Here is a 19,411-nt window from a genome sequence, read left to right as displayed (position 1 = left end):
AAAGGATAGAAAGGGGTAGGTGTGGTTTAAATTCTAGTGTGGAGCGTCCAACTTTGGCTCAGGTCATGATCTCACTGTTTGTGGGTTCGAGCCCCACATCGAGTAGTTCTGTGCTAACAGCTCAGAACCCGAAGCCTGCTTCGGATTCTGCGTCTTCCTCGCTTTCTGCCCCTCCCCCACTTGTGCTCTCTCTCAAAAATAAATATTTAAAAGTAAAAATTAAAAAAAAAATAAAGTCTAGTGTTCCAAGATCTAGGCAGCTAGATCAGTCAGCATGTTAAATGCTAATTAAGGAACTTGGGAGTTCATTAATGATATAGGTGATCTTAGATTTAAGGCAAATCCCTATTTTCCTAATGAAAAGATTGTTAAAAATCAAGGGGTCAATCCGGATATTTAAACTTTTAGGAATGTTGATGAAATAGGCAGATGTCTAATCATAATATCTAATTTATTTAGTTACACATGCATATTTAAAATAACATTATATACAATGATACAGTAATACAAAATATTGCTCCCCCCCATTCTTACATTTCAAGTAACAATTTTATTCCAACTCTCTACATGCATCTCGGACATCAACGTCTTCGTCATATCCAGAGCCACAGTGTCTTGAAGTACATTATCCTTCAACTGCATCCAAGTTGTTTGAGCTGCAGCATTTTAAAATACTTATCTGACATCGTCATTGGAAAGTTTGATCCAAGTCACCACGTGAGGGCAGTTCTTGCCCCACCCCCAACTTATCGTGTAGGCGCAGGTTTGTAACCCTTACAACGAAAGTAGTCACTTACTGCTTTTGGAATTGCTCTTTGAAAGGCTGGTTTACAAAACCTAACTCTTATAATAGTGAGGGCATACCCCTCTGGGATAGTTACTAGGTTTCTTCCCCCCCCCCTCCCCCCGCCCCACCCCCTTTTCACGCATCCCAGTGGGAGGAATCTAGAAATGTACGTGCACCGTTTGGGATTATGGTGGGCTAAAATGTGAGGAGAAGCCAGAGGCAGAGCAGTTGACAGGAGGTGACAAAATCTAGTGATGGGTGTGACTGAAGAGTAAAATACGTTCTTGAGAACGAGGAAGGCCAAAGAACTCTAAGCTGGGTTGCTGGGTGGGTCATCATCATGGACAGTGGTTTCTTGGGGTGGGAATGATGCGGTGATGAGTCAAACACGTGGCGAAAGATAGCCAGGAGTGTTCTGGAGCTGGGCAGGTGGCAGAGATGAGAGCACAGCCTCCCCATGTGGCAATGGGGGATGTGGAACAAGGATATGGACACAGCCCTGGCCAGCAGCGGGCAGTCGTGAACCATGCCAACGTGAAGTCGTGGTCCAGTTGTGGGGTTAAGGGGGAGGAGTGGCCTGCATGTGTTGGGACTGGGAAGAAACAGTATCTTGAGGAAAGAGATATGTGCAGAATGCACATGTTCTGGAGGAAGACGGAGATGATCAGGAAGTCTGTGGCTCACAAAGAGGGGTCCGCCTAGACTGCCCCCGACAGATGTCCCGCTCTCTCTCCCGTAACACTCATCACATGAATTACCATTGTCTTCTAGGCTGCAAGGAGGGGTACTGCTTGTACCCCCAGTAACTGGAACAGGCATATAACGAGTCCTCAGGAAATATGTGCTAAAGGAAGAAATGGGGAGGAGGGAGGTGAAGAGGGGAAGAAAGGAAGAACAAGGTACCAGTGTCCTACGGGAGGGACTTGACAACGAGGGCAGCAAGGGAGAGAGAGACAGGTCAGGAAAGTCATGGTCAAGACCTCAGAGGGCAGTCGGCATCAAGGACCTGGGGGAAGAACTGGAAGAAAATGGACCAGACAGGGATTGTGCATCTTGGGTGGGATGCCAGCTCAGTCTCAGCCCTAAGGGAGCATGTCAGGTGCACTGTCCCCAGCAAAGGCACAGCGCATGGCGGGGCAGGGGTGGGAGCTCAAGACCAAGGGGGCGGAGACTAGCCTGTGGCCTTACCCCCAGGGGGAGACTTGCCTCGATGGTCTCAGACCTGCCCAGTGACTGAGACAGTGGGGTGGCGTTTGCGGGTGCTTGGCTCCGATCTGAAAAGTACTAAGAGATGCGTGTGCTTGTTTTGGTGAATCATGAGTAACAAAGACTCAAATTGCGTTTCTGTGTAGCACGGGCATTTCCAATAACGGAATGAAAACATTCACTTCCCAATTTACAGGAAAAGACTTAAAGGCAGTGATTCTCCAAAGTCAAACGTCTGGTCTCCAGAGCAGAATAGCGTCATCTAGGAAGGTGTTAAAAATGCGAATCCTCAGCCCTTGCCCCAGACCTAGTAAATCAGACACGGGGTTAGGCCCAGAAATCCATGTCTTAACAAGTTCTCCAGGGGATCCTGATGCACGTGACAGTTTAACTACTGCTTTCAGGTAACGGATGGAGTGTTTTCCATTCTAAAGCCACGATCCCGTTTTCCTAGAGCATCTATGCCAGGCTTTCGTCAGCACGAGGCAACAGCAGCACAATGAGAGAAGAGCCCGTGACGATTTACAGGGGGGGCAGAGCAGTGGGGAAGCGGGCAGTCTCACCGCCTGGACTCGCTTCTTCCACCTCTGAAGCCTCCGCCCCCCTCATACAAGGGCAAGTAGGCACTTACCTTACCAGCGCCTGGCACAGTGTAGGCATTCGCTTGTGCCGGTTACGGTCATTATCGGTAAAGTCGAACTCAGAACGAGCAGACTACCTCTTGGAGTCGGCTCAATAGGTTCTTCCAAGGCTGGGATTTTATATCACGTGCATGTAATGACTTTACACTAGCTTTTGTGTTTCTGTTTCTAAGAATTCAGTTCCCGAAACTCTGCACAGAGCCCCATGGGGCTCAGACTGATCCTTTGGCCTCTGCTAAGCCTACCCTACTTAGACTTGCTTGATGGCCTCAGACGTCAAGGTGCCCACTCTTTGTTGTCAGCCTGGTGCTCCGTGGCAGAGCGACCCCTCGTTGGGCCCCCTTCAGCCTGTGGGTCTCTTTTATGGGTCGGGAAAGCCTAGTGACTTCCTGCAGGGCTTTGTAAGGAAAGGGTGTTAAATCATAGGCTCAAAAGGCAATCTTGAGTCAAAAAATCCCAGCACACAGTATAGATGGAAGCTTCCAGCTTCTTATCACCTCCTCGGTAGAATGGAACTGGCAGGGGGCTCACAAGTTTGTTTTATTCCCCTGTCCCTGCACTGTAAATAGTGCCTGGCACTTAGTAGGCGTTAAAATGCTTCTAACTTCGCGAACACTTGCTAAACCAGGGGCTCTGTCATTAGAAGGAACAAAGGCTGTTTGTCAAGATGAGGAAATCTAGGGTCTGGGTGGAGCCCGCTGGGTTCTGATGAGCACACAAGGCTGGGCCCGCCACTCAGAGTTACACATAGTGTGGAGGCTGGCACTGTTCGGCGAGGGCCTGTCCTCGAAGGGCATGGCGCAGAGGCCTCTTGCTGCGGTGCAGGCAGAGGCCAGCTTGGGACCATTTAGGGGTGAGCCTGAAGGCACATTCAAGATGGGGGACTCATACCTGAAGTCAAAGGAAATGCCAGGAGCTGAACTCAAACTCACTTTTTCTAGGCACCTTGCCTGCCCAACATAGGCCCCAGGGGCCCAGCTACCCCAGCCTCTGCTCACGAATAGTCCCGTAGGTGCCGCAGCGGTGCCTGGGAGCAGTGTGCTACCACTCTTCGGCAAGGGGCTTCATTATTCCAGGTGAGTTCAGATACCCTCACTGTGCCAGAGCAGGCAGTTTGGAGGGAACAGGCTGAGGATAAATTAGTTGCATAAAATTACTAAGGCAGAAATGCTCACTACCCTGTGTGATAGGCAAGCAAGCAGATGAACTTCTCTCTCCCTGAGCATGAATGCCCTCCAGGCTTCTGCTCATACCGATCCCTCCAACACTCTCCGTGGCCACTCCCACCTGCCCAAGATCCATACAGTACCATACTTCTGACTCCGAACCACTCTCAACCCTGCCCAAGCAGAGACCCCGTGAAGGCCCACGGTGCTAATCTGTAAGTGGCCTCCTAGGGTGACTCTTAGTGTGGGTCTCCTAAGTTGTAAACTTGAGGGTTTTGCTGGGATTGACTCCTACTTATGGCTCCAGCCAAAGGCCCGAAATCTTGCCTTGCATGTAGAAGTGGTCAGCATTGACCTGTTTTTGATAATCACTGCCCTCCCATCATTTGAAGCTTATTAATTATGTTACTCATTGATAGAAATGTCCTCTATTTCTGGGTTTATTATAGTTGTTACAAGCGGGGATGGTGCTTATCCTTTGGAGGGATGTTGGGAAGCAAGAGGAGGCCCTGGTCCGGAAGGCCTGAGTTCTAACAGGGACTTAGACCTCCCCTTGTCCTAGGCCTGAGTAACTCCTCCCTATATAAATGAGGGAGTGTCTTTTAGCTCCATGAGTTTAGGATTCCATTTCGAGAGAATTCACAAAATGACCAAGGAAGGTTTACGAAAGAAGAATGCTCCAGAATTCAGTGGTACTTTGCAAACACACTGAGGACACGATCATGAGTAATTAGAACAATCTGGCAGTACTTTAGTCAAGGTCCTTTTGGTCGCATGTAATGAAAATTCACTTCAGATGGACTTTTGAAAAGCCAAAATGCATTCTAAGGATACCTGAGGGATTAGCAGAGTTCACAGCAAAGATGGAGAACCAGATCCAGAAGCCAGCCAAGTCCTCGAGGCCACTGGGGTGGCCCTTCTGGCCCACTCGCACTCATGTTTCTGTATTTCTATTTTAAGCCTCTCTGCTTGTCATGCGGTGCAGCTCATGGGTCCCCGCTTTCTAAGCGCCCCATACCAGCTGCAATCCCAGAGGGTCACTCTCCTTCCCCTTGCAAAACTGTTAAGATAAAGAATTTTCTTGGGCCTGTTTGGGTCAGTTCAACCTTGGTCTAATCAACTGGTGTGTGGGGGAGGGAGGAAAGGGAAAAGGTCACTGTGTGCAGACATGCCAGCGTGAGTCAGGCGGGTATCCCCCAAACAGTGTCGTTAGAGAGAAAAGGTCAGCTGCTTCAGCAGGTGCTCAGCTAGCTGTACTGAAATAAGACAACAAAGAAGATTGTAATTTTCTGCAATCCAGAGTGACCTTCCCCTCCAAATTCTTACTGAACTAGTCACAGCTCCAGAAATGGACACTGCCTCCATTTCATAAAGCTCTACTGAATGTTGAAACCCAAGGAGAAAAAGCGGCAAAACGTTGCTCCCTGCTTTATCACTCATCACTGGACTCAGTTGACATTTGCTTTTCACTTTTCATCAAATCTCACAGGAGTGATTGAAGACGTGGTAAGTCACAGAAGGGACCACTGCTTTACTAACACCTCTTCTTTCTTAACGATTTGCGTTGATGTCAACAACATGATACGGATGGGGTTCAAATGATTCCTTGAACCTATGAGAGCCTGCAGAGGCAGCATATTTTGTGGGCGCGCCGCACAGAGCCTGGAGCACACTGTGTGCTCAATGTTATATCGCATCCCATTCCAGTTTTAAAAGAAGTCCAAGGATCTACTTCCCATCAAATATTAACTCTGCCTAGTAACTTCAGGCCACAATCTGCCTCTGTGTCCCACAGCAGGTGGGGCAGAAAAAAGTAACCAAGTCTCAAACTTGCTACTCTTCTCTGTATAAGAATCTTACAACCGCTGATGTCTCTAGCCCGGAAGCACAAAATGTATACAAAGGACTATATACACTCTTAACTAAAAGCAGTAGTTTAAATTAGCCTGGAGTCTTACAGAAATTGTTATTCCAAAACATGCAGAGGCAGCAAGAGTCACCCAAAACCACACTTTATTCTATGACCTTTATATTGCTTTTCTCTTACTTAAAGGTTGAAGCAAAGTGAAAGGATGGCAACATTCTGTTAAAAGAACAAAACGAGTTAGTCACAGCAAATACACCTAATAAAACCTCAGGTCTATGCCATTCACTCCAAACACAGGGCTCAGTCCAGGAGTGGCTCGTGTCTGGGTTTTTGTAAAGCAAACGGAAATATTTGGAAGAATCAACACGTTTCAGGAGAAGAGCCACGAGTGCCCTGAAAGCAGAAAGTTGACACCATTTTAAATATAATTCATATATATATATATTTTTAAAATCAAACACAATTAAATAGAATATGGGTTAAGTACATGAATACTTCGCTTTAGAAGAATAACAGTGGTGGTACACAGTACCAAAAACTTATACACAGCCTTTTTGCTTCTTCTGTCGATGAAACAGTGTGCCTCTATACAATCAAATATTGCAATGGAATAAAATCTCTATTCATTCAAGACTTTCTCAAGGACAGAGGTGATTAATAATTATATATTTATATATATATATATATATATATATATCTTTTTTTGTTTTCTTTTTTGCAAAGTCTGAGCAAAAGCAGTAACGCCTAAGAGAACGTTCCTTCCCCTCAAACAGTCACGCGCAGCGAGGAGGTGTTGGCACCGTCTGGCCAGTGGAGTGTGCTCGCCAATGGGGCAGGCCTGCTGACGGCGGCGAGGTCTGGACCCGGTAGCCGACTGAGTGGAAGGGCAGGCAGGGGGTCGCCTACTATCCGAAAGACAGAAAGCAAAAAGGCCACCAACTGCACAGCGGAGAAGGGGGAGGCAGCCGAGGCTGGGTGCTCTTCCCGCCCCCAACCCTTGCTTGTCAATATTCTTAATTTACAAAAAAAAAAAAAAAAGGAAGGAAGGAAGGAAGGAAGGAAGGAAGGAAGGAAGGAAGGAAGGAGGAAGGAAGGAAGGAAGGAAGGAAGGAAGGAAGGAAGGAAGGAAGGAAGGAAGGAAAGAAAGAAAGAAAGAAAGAAAGAAAGAAAGAAAGAAAGAAAGAAAGAAAGAAAGAAAGAAAGAAAGAAAGAAAGAAAAAAGAAGAAACAAAACAAAAACCGCATAGTCTGGGAACAAACATTTTGTCCAAGGTACCACAGGGGAAACGGGAGTGGCTGTTACTGTACATTCCTTCCCACACGTATTCTGAAGGGAAAGTGGAGTAACCTGGAGGAGTATTCCAGAAGAGCAGGTCCTGATGCGCAAAGCAAAGGAGACTCCTCTTTTTTGTTAGCAGGGGAGAGCCCGGTTTTCAGTATACTGCATTTTAGGAGCAATTAAAATGTAAAAAGTGTATGTTGTCACCACAGGGAAGGACAATGCCACTGAGATGACCTATCAGCTGGCTTCCTCCCAAATTAATGCCTCTGCGAATGCACAATGACGCTGAAGGAAAACAACCCGCTAGCACCACGCTGCCTCCCTGAGCTGCCTGGCTCTCGGAGGGGCTGACTCACCTGTTGGTTTAGGAGGCCAAAGCAAAGCACTTCTGGTACCTGCTTTATGATACTTTTAGGGATGGGTTACCGCTACAGAATGGGCATCGAGTATCCGCTCTGCGCTTGTCTGCCTCCCACAGTATGTGGTCCCTGTCTATTCCAGTGGACTAAAATTCTTTCGTAAATGGGTTATTGCCATTGGAAAGCTATTAGTTTTCTAGTAATGTAAACAATACCACTTTGTCTCTTTATGACTTTCACTGTGTGAACATCATGTGCAGCAAATGTCTACATGTCACTCTGCTTAGGATGGAAGTCTAGGATTGTCTGCCATTCTTTCTTGGGAACAACAGTGATATATTCGTGAAAAGAAATACAGTGCTTTGTCTTCATTGGCTGTGTTGAAGAATCCAACCAAAGGAAAAAAGTTCTCTTATTTTTCAAAAGCAGATTTCCTTTATCTCAGGTCTTGAGTCATAGCTGAAAAAAAGAGAAAGAAAAAGAAAAAGGTAACGTACATTTCTACAGCCAGTGACATTATTACAGATTAAGAAGGGAATCAAAACCTAGTGTTTACTATATACCAGCATCCAGGACAGCCAGGATTGGACCACAGCCACTTGAGGCAGAATACTAGAACTACCTTTATTTACATATGAATGAATAAATGAATGAATGAATGGATGGAAGCTTTAAAAAGGTCAAGCAACTCACCCTACCATTACCTAACAGGACTAGACTGGCAACCAGATTTGCTTTTATCTTTCCATTTTGGCACCAGATTATTAGAACGAAATATCTACCTTTTGACAGAGTAATTCTGCTTCTAGCAATTAACCCAATAGCATACTTGTAAGAGAGGGTAAAGACTTCTATACACAGACATTCATTAAAGTACTGTCTGTAACAGGGAAAAACCCCAAACAACTTAAATGACGATCCTTAGAGGATTCACTAAATCAGGAGAGCCATAATACAGAATACTCCAACACCTTCAGAAAGAGAGAAAGAACTCTGACCTCGCCTCCTAAGACCAAGATCTTGAGGCTGAGACCCCTGTACTCACAGCTCTGGGGAGGGAACAAACATCCCGGGGAGACAAGGTCTTGGGGACAGATACACATGAAATAACTCAGTAATGCCGTGAGGTAGTTCACATTACATTCCCAAGTACGTTTCATAGACACGCGCAGAGTAGGCGATTCCGAGCACAGAGGCATCAACATAGGCTAGAGGGAGGCTGGGCACTCCTTCGTGGAAGCAGCTCACATTCATATAATCATAGAATGAGAATCAGAAAGAGATCTTATGAGACTGTCTTGTCCAATTTTTCTGACCTACTGATGAGGAAATGGGGACTGGAAAGGAAAGCAACTTGCAGAAGGTCCCACATGTTCACTAAAAGTGGACTGAAGAAGTTCTGTTAGCCCAGCACTTTCTCCATACCAATACACTGCTGATCCCTAAAGGACACACAGGATGGTCATCTTAGCCAGCCAAAGAGAAGGCTAGCGAGCTTAAAAAACAAAATATAGGGGCGCCTGGGTGGCGCAGTCGGTTAAGCGTCCGACTTCAGCCAGGTCACGATCTCGCGGTCCGTGAGTTCGAGCCCCGCGTCGGGCTCTGGGCTGATGGCTCGGAGCCTGGAGCCTGTTTCCGATTCTGTGTCTCCCTCTCTCTCTGCCCCTCCCCCGTTCATGCTCTGTCTCTCTCTGTCCCAAAAATAAATAAAAAACGTTGAAAAAAAAATTAAAAACAACAACAACAACAACAACAACAAAATATAGGGGCGCCTGGGTGGCTCAGTCGGTTAAGCATCCGACTTCGGCTCAGGTCATGATCTCGCGGTCCGTGAGTTCGAGCCCCGCATCAGGCTCTGTGCTGACAGCTCAGAGCCTGGAGCCTGTTTCTGATTCTGTGTCTCCCTCTCTCTCTGACCCTCCCCCGTTCGTGCTGTCTCTCCCTGTCTCAAAAATAAATAAACGTTAAAAAAAAAAAAATTAAAAAAAAAAAACAAAAAAAATATAGCAAAATAGACGTAGTATTTTAAAAATGAAAAGCACACGATAATAAAATCCGAACATACAACTCAAATAAAAAGCCTCAATTTTAAATACCTGCTTTCTAAAATGGTGTTGAAAAGAACATTTTCACGTTGTCAAACATTTGATCATCAACGATAATGGGGAATCACAACTTCATACCCCTTTATCTTGCTCTTTGTTATTTTAGGTTTGACTGAGCCAGTGGAGATAGACAAAAATTACCACCCTTACACAGAAAAAAGGATAGAATCTGCCACAGTGAACAGAGCTTTGGTGTGAAATGGCTCAGTGTGAAGTTCAAAATTAAACCAACCTCTGGTAATGATAGTGCTTGGAGTAAAAGTTGGCAAGGAAAGGGTGATGCTGGACCTAAATTTCAATTCAAGCCCTCCAAACTACTGTGGGTTATACGGGGTGTCATCTGAACGTATTTGATTCTGATTCCTGATTTTTGCTAACATAAATAATAGAGGAGTCATTTAATGCCTTCATAATGAACATGAGCAGATATTCTCCTCTCGCATTAAGTCTCTGTGATCAACTCAAGTTAGGCAAAGTAAAACTGTTGAAAAAACTGGGAACGTTTGGCTTGAGGAGAGGACTGGGGGGTACGCTATGTGGCCGCCTTCAACTTTCTAAAGGTTACCTGCATGGCTTCTCACCGGTACTACTAGAACTAGCTGGAGAAGCTACTGAGAAACAGTATTAGCTTGTGGCAAGTCAGAATTTCCTAACCATTACAGCTGCGGGCCTCCAGATAAAGATGGAGAGTTGATCGCACTCATTCAATTCACTCCTTCCTAAAATAGCAGTTAAAAAAAAGAAAAAGAAAAAGAAAAAGAAACAAAAATTCACACAAGTGGGGAAAGTGAGAGAAGAGGCAGAACAAACTTGCAGAAGCTGGAAGCAAATGTATGAGTGGTAAATGACTTAGCTGGTCCAAAAGACTCAATCCTAAAAGGAAAGGGGAAAAAGTGGAGAAGCAACCTGATTTACAAGGCAGAATCCCTCAAAGTCCAGGAATTGGTGGCACCAGCATGTCTCGTAAAGGGAATGGGGGCTGGGTGCAAACACACGGATTTCTTAAAAGCCTGTTTTGGAAGTTAGTAATCTACAGTTATTCTGCAATTCTGCTCAACCAGCCCCTGCCCCGAAACCAATCTCAGCAGAAAAATCTGAGATTTCTTCTCTGAGCAGAATAAGACAGAGGGTCTCTGGGCTGACCTACACCAAACATGACCAAGTACAAGAATTCTGTCCTGAAAAGAGGGGGATTAAGGAGAGGTATAAATAAGAATAATGAGACTTCCCTAGCTTTTTCCCACTTGCCTCCTTGGTAGCCTGGCCTTCATCCTCCAGGCTGGAGACTGCTAGTGTTTTCTCTGGAAATATGATCAGCCCAAGAAGAAAACTTAAATAAAAAAAAAAAAAAAAAAAAAAAAAATCTGCCATCAGAGTTTCCCAAGGAGATAGCTGGCTAGTATATATTTCACTTTTAAAAAAGCTGCCAAATTGTTTTTCAAAGTGGCTACAGCAGTTTGCATTTCCACCAGTAATATGGTAGGGTTCAAACTGCTCTACATCCTTCACCTGTCAGTCTATTTTAGCCATTCCATTAGGTCTGTAGTTGTGTACCATTGTGACTTTAATTTGCATTGCTCTCATGACTAAACATGTCGAGCACATCTGCATGCGAATATCTGCCATCTGTATATCTTCTCTGGTGGAATGTCTGTTTATCTTTTGCCCATTTAAAAAATACCAGATTGTCGGGCTTATTATCGAGTTTAAGGGTTCTTTATATATTGTGGATACAACCCCTTTCTCAGACAGTTGTTTTGCAAATATCACTTCCCAGTCTGTAACCTGCCTTTTCATTTTCTTTACAGTGTTGGCAAGTACAAGTTTCTACTTTTGATAAAGATCAATTTAACGCTTTTTCTCCTTTATGGCTCATGCTTAGTATGATCTAAGGAATCTTTGCCTAACCCCAAATCACAAAGATTTTCTCCTACGAGTTTTACTTTTAGCTCTGACATTTAGGTCTATGATCCATTTTGAGCTGATTCTGTATATGCTATAAGGAACAAGGTTCGCTCCCCACCCCACCCCCACATAGATATATATATGTAACTGTAAACTGTAAACTAAAAAGACCATCTTTTTACCATTGGATTAGCTTGCACATATGTCAAAAGTCAATTGACTTCATATATTTGGGTTTACTTCTGCACTCTCTACATGTCCCAACAATCTATACATCTACCCTTATGCTAATATCCCTCTGTCTTAATCATGCAGCTTTACAGTAAATGTGTCTAGGCAGTGTTAGTCTTCCAATTTGTCTCCCTCCCCACCACGTTTCTGGTTGTTGTTGTTGTTGCTGTTCTAGTTACTTTAAATCTCCCGATAAACTTTAAAATCATCTTGTCAATTTCTACAAAAAAGCCTGCCGGGGTATTTACTGTGATTGTACTGAATCCATCAGTAGTCTTGGATAATCTTGTACAGAATGGAGAGTATAGTCAATACTGTATTACATATTTGAAAACTGCTAAGAGAGCAGACCTTAAAAGTTCCCATCACAAGAAAAAAAAAAATCTGTTAACTATGTATGCTGATGATGTTAACTGGACTTATTGTGGTGATCATTTTGCAAAGTACACAAATACTGGATCACTATGTTGTACACCTGAAAAGAATATAATGTTATATGTCAGTTATACCTCAACCACCACCATCACTATCCTGGGTTGAAAAAGCACCTTTAAAAAAATTTTTTTTAATTTATTGACATCCAAGTTAGTTAATATTCAGTGTAATAATGGTTTCAGGAGAATTTAGTGATTCATCATGTATATACAACACGATGCTCATCCCAACAAGTGCCCTCCTTAATGTCCACCACCCATCTAACCCATCCCCCCTAGAAATGGCTCCTTAACAACACTGAATCTTTTGATTCACAAACATGACTTATTTGTTTTTATTTAAATCTTTCATTCTGCTCAGTTATAGTTTATAATGTACAAATATTATACATATTTCATTAAATATATTCCTAAGAATTTCATGTTTTGGGATGTTACTGTAGATTGTATTGTTTTTTAAGTTTCGATTTCCAACTGTTCATTGCTAGTATATAGAAATGTACTTCGGGGCGCCTGGGTGGCGCAGTCGGTTAAGTGTCCGACTTCAGCCAGGTCACGATCTCGCGGTCTGTGAGTTCGAGCCCCGCGTCAGGCTCTGGGCTGACGGCTCGGAGCCTGGAGCCTGTTTCCGATTCTGTGTCTCCCTCTCTCTCTGCCCCTCCCCCGTTCATGCTCTGTCTCTCTCTGTCCCAAAAGTAAATAAAAAACGTTGAAAAAAAAAAAAAATTAAAAAAAAAAAAAAAGAAAAAAAAGAAATGTACTTCATTTTTGTATATTAACCTTATATCCTTTAACACTGCTAACCTTAGTTCTAATAGCTTTTTTGTAGATTCCTTCAGACACTACTATCCAACAGTCCTTTCTGTGATAATGGAAATGTTCTGTATTGTGCACACATGGCTAGTCACGACCATACTGGATAAAGTAGCCTTAAGAATTTCTATGTAAGTGATGAGGTCTTCTGCAAAGAAAACCAGTTTTACTCCTTCCTTTACAATCTATAGGTCTTTTCTTCTTTGCCTTTTTGCGTTGGCTAGGACTTCCAGTGCAAGTGTCCTTGCCTTTTTCCTAGAATCATGGAGTCTTTCCCCATTAAAAATGATGTTAACTGTCAGTTTTACCAGGTTTAGGGCATTCTGTTCTGTTCCTAGTTTTCTGAGAGTTTTGTCATCAATGGCTGAATTCTGTCAAATTCTTTTTCTGCATCTATTAAAATGATCATATGCTTTTCTTTTTATGATGAGTAACAGCAACTGGTTTTCAAATATCAGAGCAAACCTGCTTTCCTGGGATAACTCCACGTGTCATGGTGTTCTACTCTTTTTATATATTGATGATTGGTTTCCTTATATTTTTGTCAAGGATTTTGCATGTATGCTCATGAGAGATACTAGCCTGTAGTTTTTTTTCCTTGTAATGTCTTTGTCTAGTGTCAAGGTCATGCTAGCCTCATAGACTATGTTGGGAAATATTACCTCTTCTTCAATTTTCTGGAACTTTGTCTAGAATCAGTATTATTTCTGTTTTATTTTCTGGGCTTGGGGTTTTCTTTGTGGGAAGGAAATTCAATTTCTCTCCTCTACCCTCCAATTTTATTGCTATGATGGACATAATACTGTTTAAGTTTAAAGTATATAACATGATAATTTGATATATATAGTGCTTACTACATCTATCACCTCATATAAATAGCTTTAAAAAAATAGTAAGAATACTTAAGAACTACTCTATTAGCAACTTTCAAGAAAATCATACAATTATTGTTAACTATAGTCACCATGTTGTACATTAGCTCTCCAGAACGAATCGCTCTTGTAACTTGAAGTTTGTACCCTCTGACCAACATCTCCTCATTTCCCCTACCCCCTCCAGCCCAAGTCCCTGGCAACTACCATTTTTGCTGTTTCAAGGAGTTTGACTTTTTCAGATTCCACATATAAGTGAAATCACACAATATTTGTCTTTCTATAGGTCTGACTTATTTCACTTAGTAAAATGTCCTCAAGGTCCCTCCATATCGTCACAAACGGAAGGATTTCATTCTTTTTTTTTTTTTTTAATTTTTCAAAAAATGTTTTATTTATTTTTGAGACAGAAAGTGACAGAGCACGAGCAGGGGAGAGGCAGAGAGAGAGGAAGACACAGAATCCGAAGCAGGCTCCAGGCTCCGAGCTGTCAGCACAGAGCCTGAAGCAGGGCTTGAACTCACAAACCACAAGATCATGACCTGAGCCGAAGTCAGACACTTAACCGACTGAGCCACCCAAGCACCCTGGCAGGATTTCATTCTTTTGATCCATTCAACCATAAATGAACACTTAGGTTACTTCCATGTAACACATTTAGGATTCTTGCATAGGATTCTAAATATGCAATGAACATGGGGTGCAGATATCTTTTCGAGGTAGTAATTTCATTTTCTTCAAATATATACTCAGAAGTGGTATTGCTAGATCTATACGATAGTTCTAATTTTAGTTCTTTGAGGGACCTACATACTGTTTCCCATAATGGCTGTACCAATTTACGTTTCCACCAATAGTGCACAAGGATTCCTTTCTCCTACATCCTCGTTAACACTTGTTACTGCTTGTCTTTTTGCTAACGGTCATTCTAACAGGTGTGAGGTGATATCTTATTGTGGTTATGATTTGCGCTTCCCTGATGATTAGTGATATTAAGCACCTTTTCATGTATCTTTTGGCTGTCTGTATGTCTTCTTTAGAAAAATGTCTTTCCAGGTCCTTTGCCCATTTTTTAATTTGAAAAAAATTTTTTTGTCTGCTGAGTTCCTCATATTTTATATATATGTACATATATATAATGTATCAATATGATAATATCATAAATATAAATATATTTAACTCCTCAAATTCAATTTAATAGATACAGCATTATTCAGGTTACCATTTCTTATTGAGTTTTGGTAATTTATATATTTCAAGGAATTTCTCCATCTCATTCAAGCTGTTGAACTTATTAGCATAAAGTTGTTCATAATAGTTCACTAATATCATTTTAATAACTTTAGGATCTGTAGCGATGTCCCCTTTCAATCTTTGTATTGGTGATTCATGTCTAATCTTTTTTTCCCCCCTCAATTAGTCTGGCTAAAGGTTTATCAATTTAATCGATCTTTTTAAAGAGCCAGCTTTTAGGGGCGCCTGAGTGGCTCAGTCAGTTATGCGTCTGACTTCGGCTCAGGTCATGATCTCACGGTCCGTGAGTTCGAGCCCCACGTCGGGCTCTGTGCTGACAGCTCAGAGCCTGGAGCCTGCTTCGGATTCTGTGTCTCCCTCTCTCTCTGACCCTCCCCTGTTCATGCTCTGTCTCTCTCTGTCTCAAAAATAAATAAACATTAAAAAATAAATAAATAAATAAAGAGCCAGCTTTTGACTTTTCTCTATTATCTGCCTGTATTCTATGTAATTGATAATCACTTTTTAATTTATTATTTCCTTCTTTCTTTGGGTTTAATTTACTCATTTTTTTAGTTTCAGGTAGAAGACTGAGACTTTTTTCTTGTCTAATATAAACATTTAATGCTATAAATTTCCTTTTAAGAACTGTGTTAGCAGTATCCCACAAATACTATGCTGTATTTTCATTTTAATTCAGTCCAAAATATTTTTAACCTCTATTTTGATTTCTTCTTTGACTAATAGGTAACTTAGAAGTATGTTATCTAATCCCCAAATATTTGGGGAATTTTCCACATATCTTTCTCTGACTTCTTGTTTAATTCCTTTGTGAGGAGAAAACAGATTGTAGGATTTCAATCTTTCAAAATGTACTGAAACTTGTTTTATGGCCCAGAATATGGTATATCTCAGTCAATGTTCTATATGTAGGCCAAAATAATGTGTATTCTGAGCTGCTAGATGCATTATTTTCTACAAGTCACTTAGGTCAAGTTGGTTGACACTGTTATTCGAGTCTTCTAAACACTGTTCTATTACTGAGACAGGGCTATTGAAATCTCCAAGAGTCATTATGGATCTGTGTATTTTTCCTTGTAGTTCTATCAGCTTTTGCTTTATGTGTTTTCAAGCTCTGTTGTTGGATGCAACATTTAGGATTCTTTTTTTTTTTTTTTAACGTTTTTTATTTTTTGAGAGACACAGACTGAGCACAAGTTGGGAGAGTACAGAGAGAGGAGACACAGAATCCAAGGCAGGCTCCAGGCTCCGAGCTGTCAGCACAGACCCGACGCAGGGCTCGAACTCACAAACTGTGAGATCGTGACCTCAGCCAAAGTCAGACACCTAACTGACTAAGCCACCCAGGTGCCCCCACATTTAGGATTCTTGACGTCTTCTTAATCAACTGACCTTTTTATCATGTAAAATGTCCTTTGTGCCTGGTAATATTCCTTGTTTTGAAGTTTACTCTGACTTGTAGTAATATGGGCAGTCCAAATTACTTTTATTAATGTCTGCATGGTATATATCTTTTCCATCCTGTTACTTTTTACTTTAAGTCTCTATATTTAAAGCAGGCTTCTTACAGCTAGCATCTGTCATTATCTAATCAATCTCCAATTTAACTATTAATTTTTTTCGATTTAACTATTTAGACCATTTACATTTGATATGACCACTAATAGGATTTCACTTAAACCTACTATTTTGCTCTTTGTCTTCTATTTGTCCCATGGATTCTTTCTTTCCTTTTCCCCTTTTTCTTGAGTTCTTTTGTATCCAGTAATTTTTTTGGTATGGTTTCTATAGATTATGTTTTTCTTCTGATTGTGGGTCAAGTTTTTCTGCTTCCTTGCATACCTAGTCATGCAGTGGATGGCAGACATTGTTACTTTTACTGTTGAGTACTGAATTTTACTGTGTTCCTTTAAAGCAGGCTGGCCATGGGGCGCCTGGGTGGCGCAGTCGGTTAAGCGTCCGACTTCAGCCAGGTCACGATCTCGCGGTCCGTGAGTTCGAGCCCCGCGTCAGGCTCTGGGCTGATGGCTCGGAGCCTGGAGCCTGTTTCCGATTCTGTGTCTCCCTCTCTTTCTGTCCCTCCCCCGTTCATGCTCTGTCTCTCTCTGTCCCAAAAATAAAAAAAAAAAAAAAAAATGTTAAAAAAAAAAAATAAATAAAAAAAATAAAGCAGGCTGGCCTTTGTCCTGTCATGCAGTTGTTATTTACAGAGCAGTTTGATCCTTTCAAAGGTTGCTCTTCAGTTTGGTTAAGGGGCTTTACTCTAGAGCTTTCTGGTTTTTTTTTTTAAAGATTATTCATCTATTTTGAGAGAGAAAGAGAGCTTTCATGTGCGCACAAAAGAGGGGCAGAAAGAGAGAGGCGGAGAGAGAGAATCCCAAGCAGGTTCCGTGTTGTCAGTACAAAACCCAACGCAGGCTCGAACCCACAAACCATGAGATCATGACCAGAGCCTAAAATCAAGGGTCAGTGCTTAAACAACTGAGCCCACCCAGGTGCCCCATACTCTAGGGTTAATTGAGCTCCAGCAGTAAGGATAATGTTTCTGAGGAACTACCCAATGCCTTGTCCATTACAAGACCTTGGTTAGTAGGGGTGGGACCTATTCCTAACCCATGTTTCAGGAATTAATTTCTGTTATTTTTTCCATGGTCATGGGCATTTTCACCCAATACATGTATAGATCAGTATTTGGCCAAGCCCTTCGAGGGACCTCTCATAAAGAGAGAAACTCTGGAGCTTTCTTTCTGTGAAGCTCCTTTTCTGGTATTCTTCTCTATGACTTCTAGCCAATTTAGGTTATCCAAACTTTGACTTCTAACTCCTTAATTCAGCAACACTATGAACTCAATTAAGGTCTCCCCTCCCTGCACTTTGGAAACTGCTTCTGGGCAGTGAGCTACAGATCACCTCCATGTTACCCTTATTTCAAGAATTACAGACCTCTACTGCCTTTTGTCCAATATCTGGAACTAGCTGTTTCACTTAGTTTGTTTTCTAGTTGTCCATGATGAGAGGGCAGTTTCCATAGCAGCTAATCCTTCAAAGGCAGAAGCAGAATCTCCCTTATGCCCTTTTTTAATATCTGGAATTTAATTCTTTCCAGTTTTTATACAAGCTAGATCAGAACACAGGTCATTCTTACCTTTGTAGACCTCTCTAAGGGCTGATCATATTGTGCCTGTTGCATAACATCACTGACTATCATTTTAGCAATCTTCCAAGCTAGCTCTTCTTGGGCCTAAAACAACAACAACAAATCATTTCAAACTGTTGATAATGGTTATTCATTAGAAAAGTCAAGACTTACATTATCAGTGCTCTAAACACAACTGTATATGATAGGACCTGGGCCACCCTCTGGCTATGCTACATTAACATGCTATTTGTTCACTGTCTTCTAGGGTGAGCTACTGCGTACCCAACATCATGACTATTTTCAAGTTAGATGATCAAAACATTTTTCTTTTTCCACTCACATCTCTCAATGTGCTTAACTAACAAGTCAAAAAGCAAGCCTCCTCTTCTGCAAACAGAAGAAGTGAGGAAAGAAACATTTGAGCTTTTTGTTTCTATGGATGCCTGATGGTTGATGGAAACTTGGAGGTATGGATATTTCTCAGTGGCTACAGTCTCTGAACTAAAAGATCCTGCACTGACCCCACAAGGCAATTGTTAGATACTAAAAAGGGCCCCCCCTTTCTTGTTACCTCCTGGATAAGGGAGCAATGATGTGCCATGTTGCTTAAACGTGGGAACTAAGGAAAGAGAAAACCTGAAACTTTACTTAGACAAAGTGCCACTTATAAACAGTAATTTCTTTACACTGAAAGTAGAATTTACCTCATCAGTATTTCCTTGCACCCATTTCTTCATAGCTTGTGAGAACATGGATCCTAGTAAACAAAACCAAAATTGAATGTAGATTTCATGCACAATTTTACATTAAAAAGGTGCTCTTATTCAAAAGCTATTTCCAGAAATGGATATTTTTTTTTGGTACACTCTCATCTAAAACATTAAGGAATATTACCGTTAATCAAAACTGATTATCTCCATTAACAAGTATTTAACTTGCAAAAGACTTCTGAAAATCTGTTTCAGAGTTTTGGACTTTTCTTCTATTCTCGTCACTTGATAAAAGTATTATCGGGGCGCCTGGGTGGCTCAGTCGGTCGGGCGTCCAACTTTGGCCCAGGTCATGATCTCATGGTTCACGAATTCAAGCCCCAGGTCGGGCTCTGTGCTGAGAGCTCAGAGCCTGAAGCCTGTTTCAGATTCTGTGTCCCAGAATTCTGTGTCTCTCCCTGCCCCTTCCCTGCTCATGATCTGTCTCTCTCTCAAAACTAAAATAAAAACATTAAAAGAAAAAAAAGAAACTATTCTCTAGTGTTAGATTTTCAGCTAATATTAAGTGAACAAAAGAAAACCATGACTAGGATTTGGTCTTAGATAAGAGTCTAGCGGTACGTCAGGAGGTATCAATCTA

General features: G+C 42.0%; 1 protein-coding gene across 1 annotated transcript in view; it reads right to left on the bottom strand.

Moving 5' to 3' along the window:
- Positions 1-6,916: 6,916 nt before the first annotated feature.
- Positions 6,917-19,411, bottom strand: part of AKAP10 (A-kinase anchoring protein 10) — a 79,732-nt gene continuing 67,237 nt past the window's right edge. Inside the window, exons 13-15 of the mRNA XM_058705303.1 lie at positions 18,766-18,818; positions 18,068-18,163; positions 6,917-7,767 (exon numbers count right to left, since the gene is read on the bottom strand). Coding sequence (XP_058561286.1) covers positions 7,762-7,767; positions 18,068-18,163; positions 18,766-18,818 — 155 coding nt within the window. The 3' untranslated portion in view covers positions 6,917-7,761. The remainder of the gene's footprint in view (positions 7,768-18,067; positions 18,164-18,765; positions 18,819-19,411) is intronic.

The sequence above is a fragment of the Neofelis nebulosa genome, chromosome 16, assembly GCF_028018385.1.
Source record: "Neofelis nebulosa isolate mNeoNeb1 chromosome 16, mNeoNeb1.pri, whole genome shotgun sequence".
In the NCBI taxonomy this organism is placed as follows: Eukaryota; Metazoa; Chordata; class Mammalia; order Carnivora; family Felidae; genus Neofelis; species Neofelis nebulosa.
This window is presented reverse-complemented; position numbering and strand designations above follow the sequence as displayed.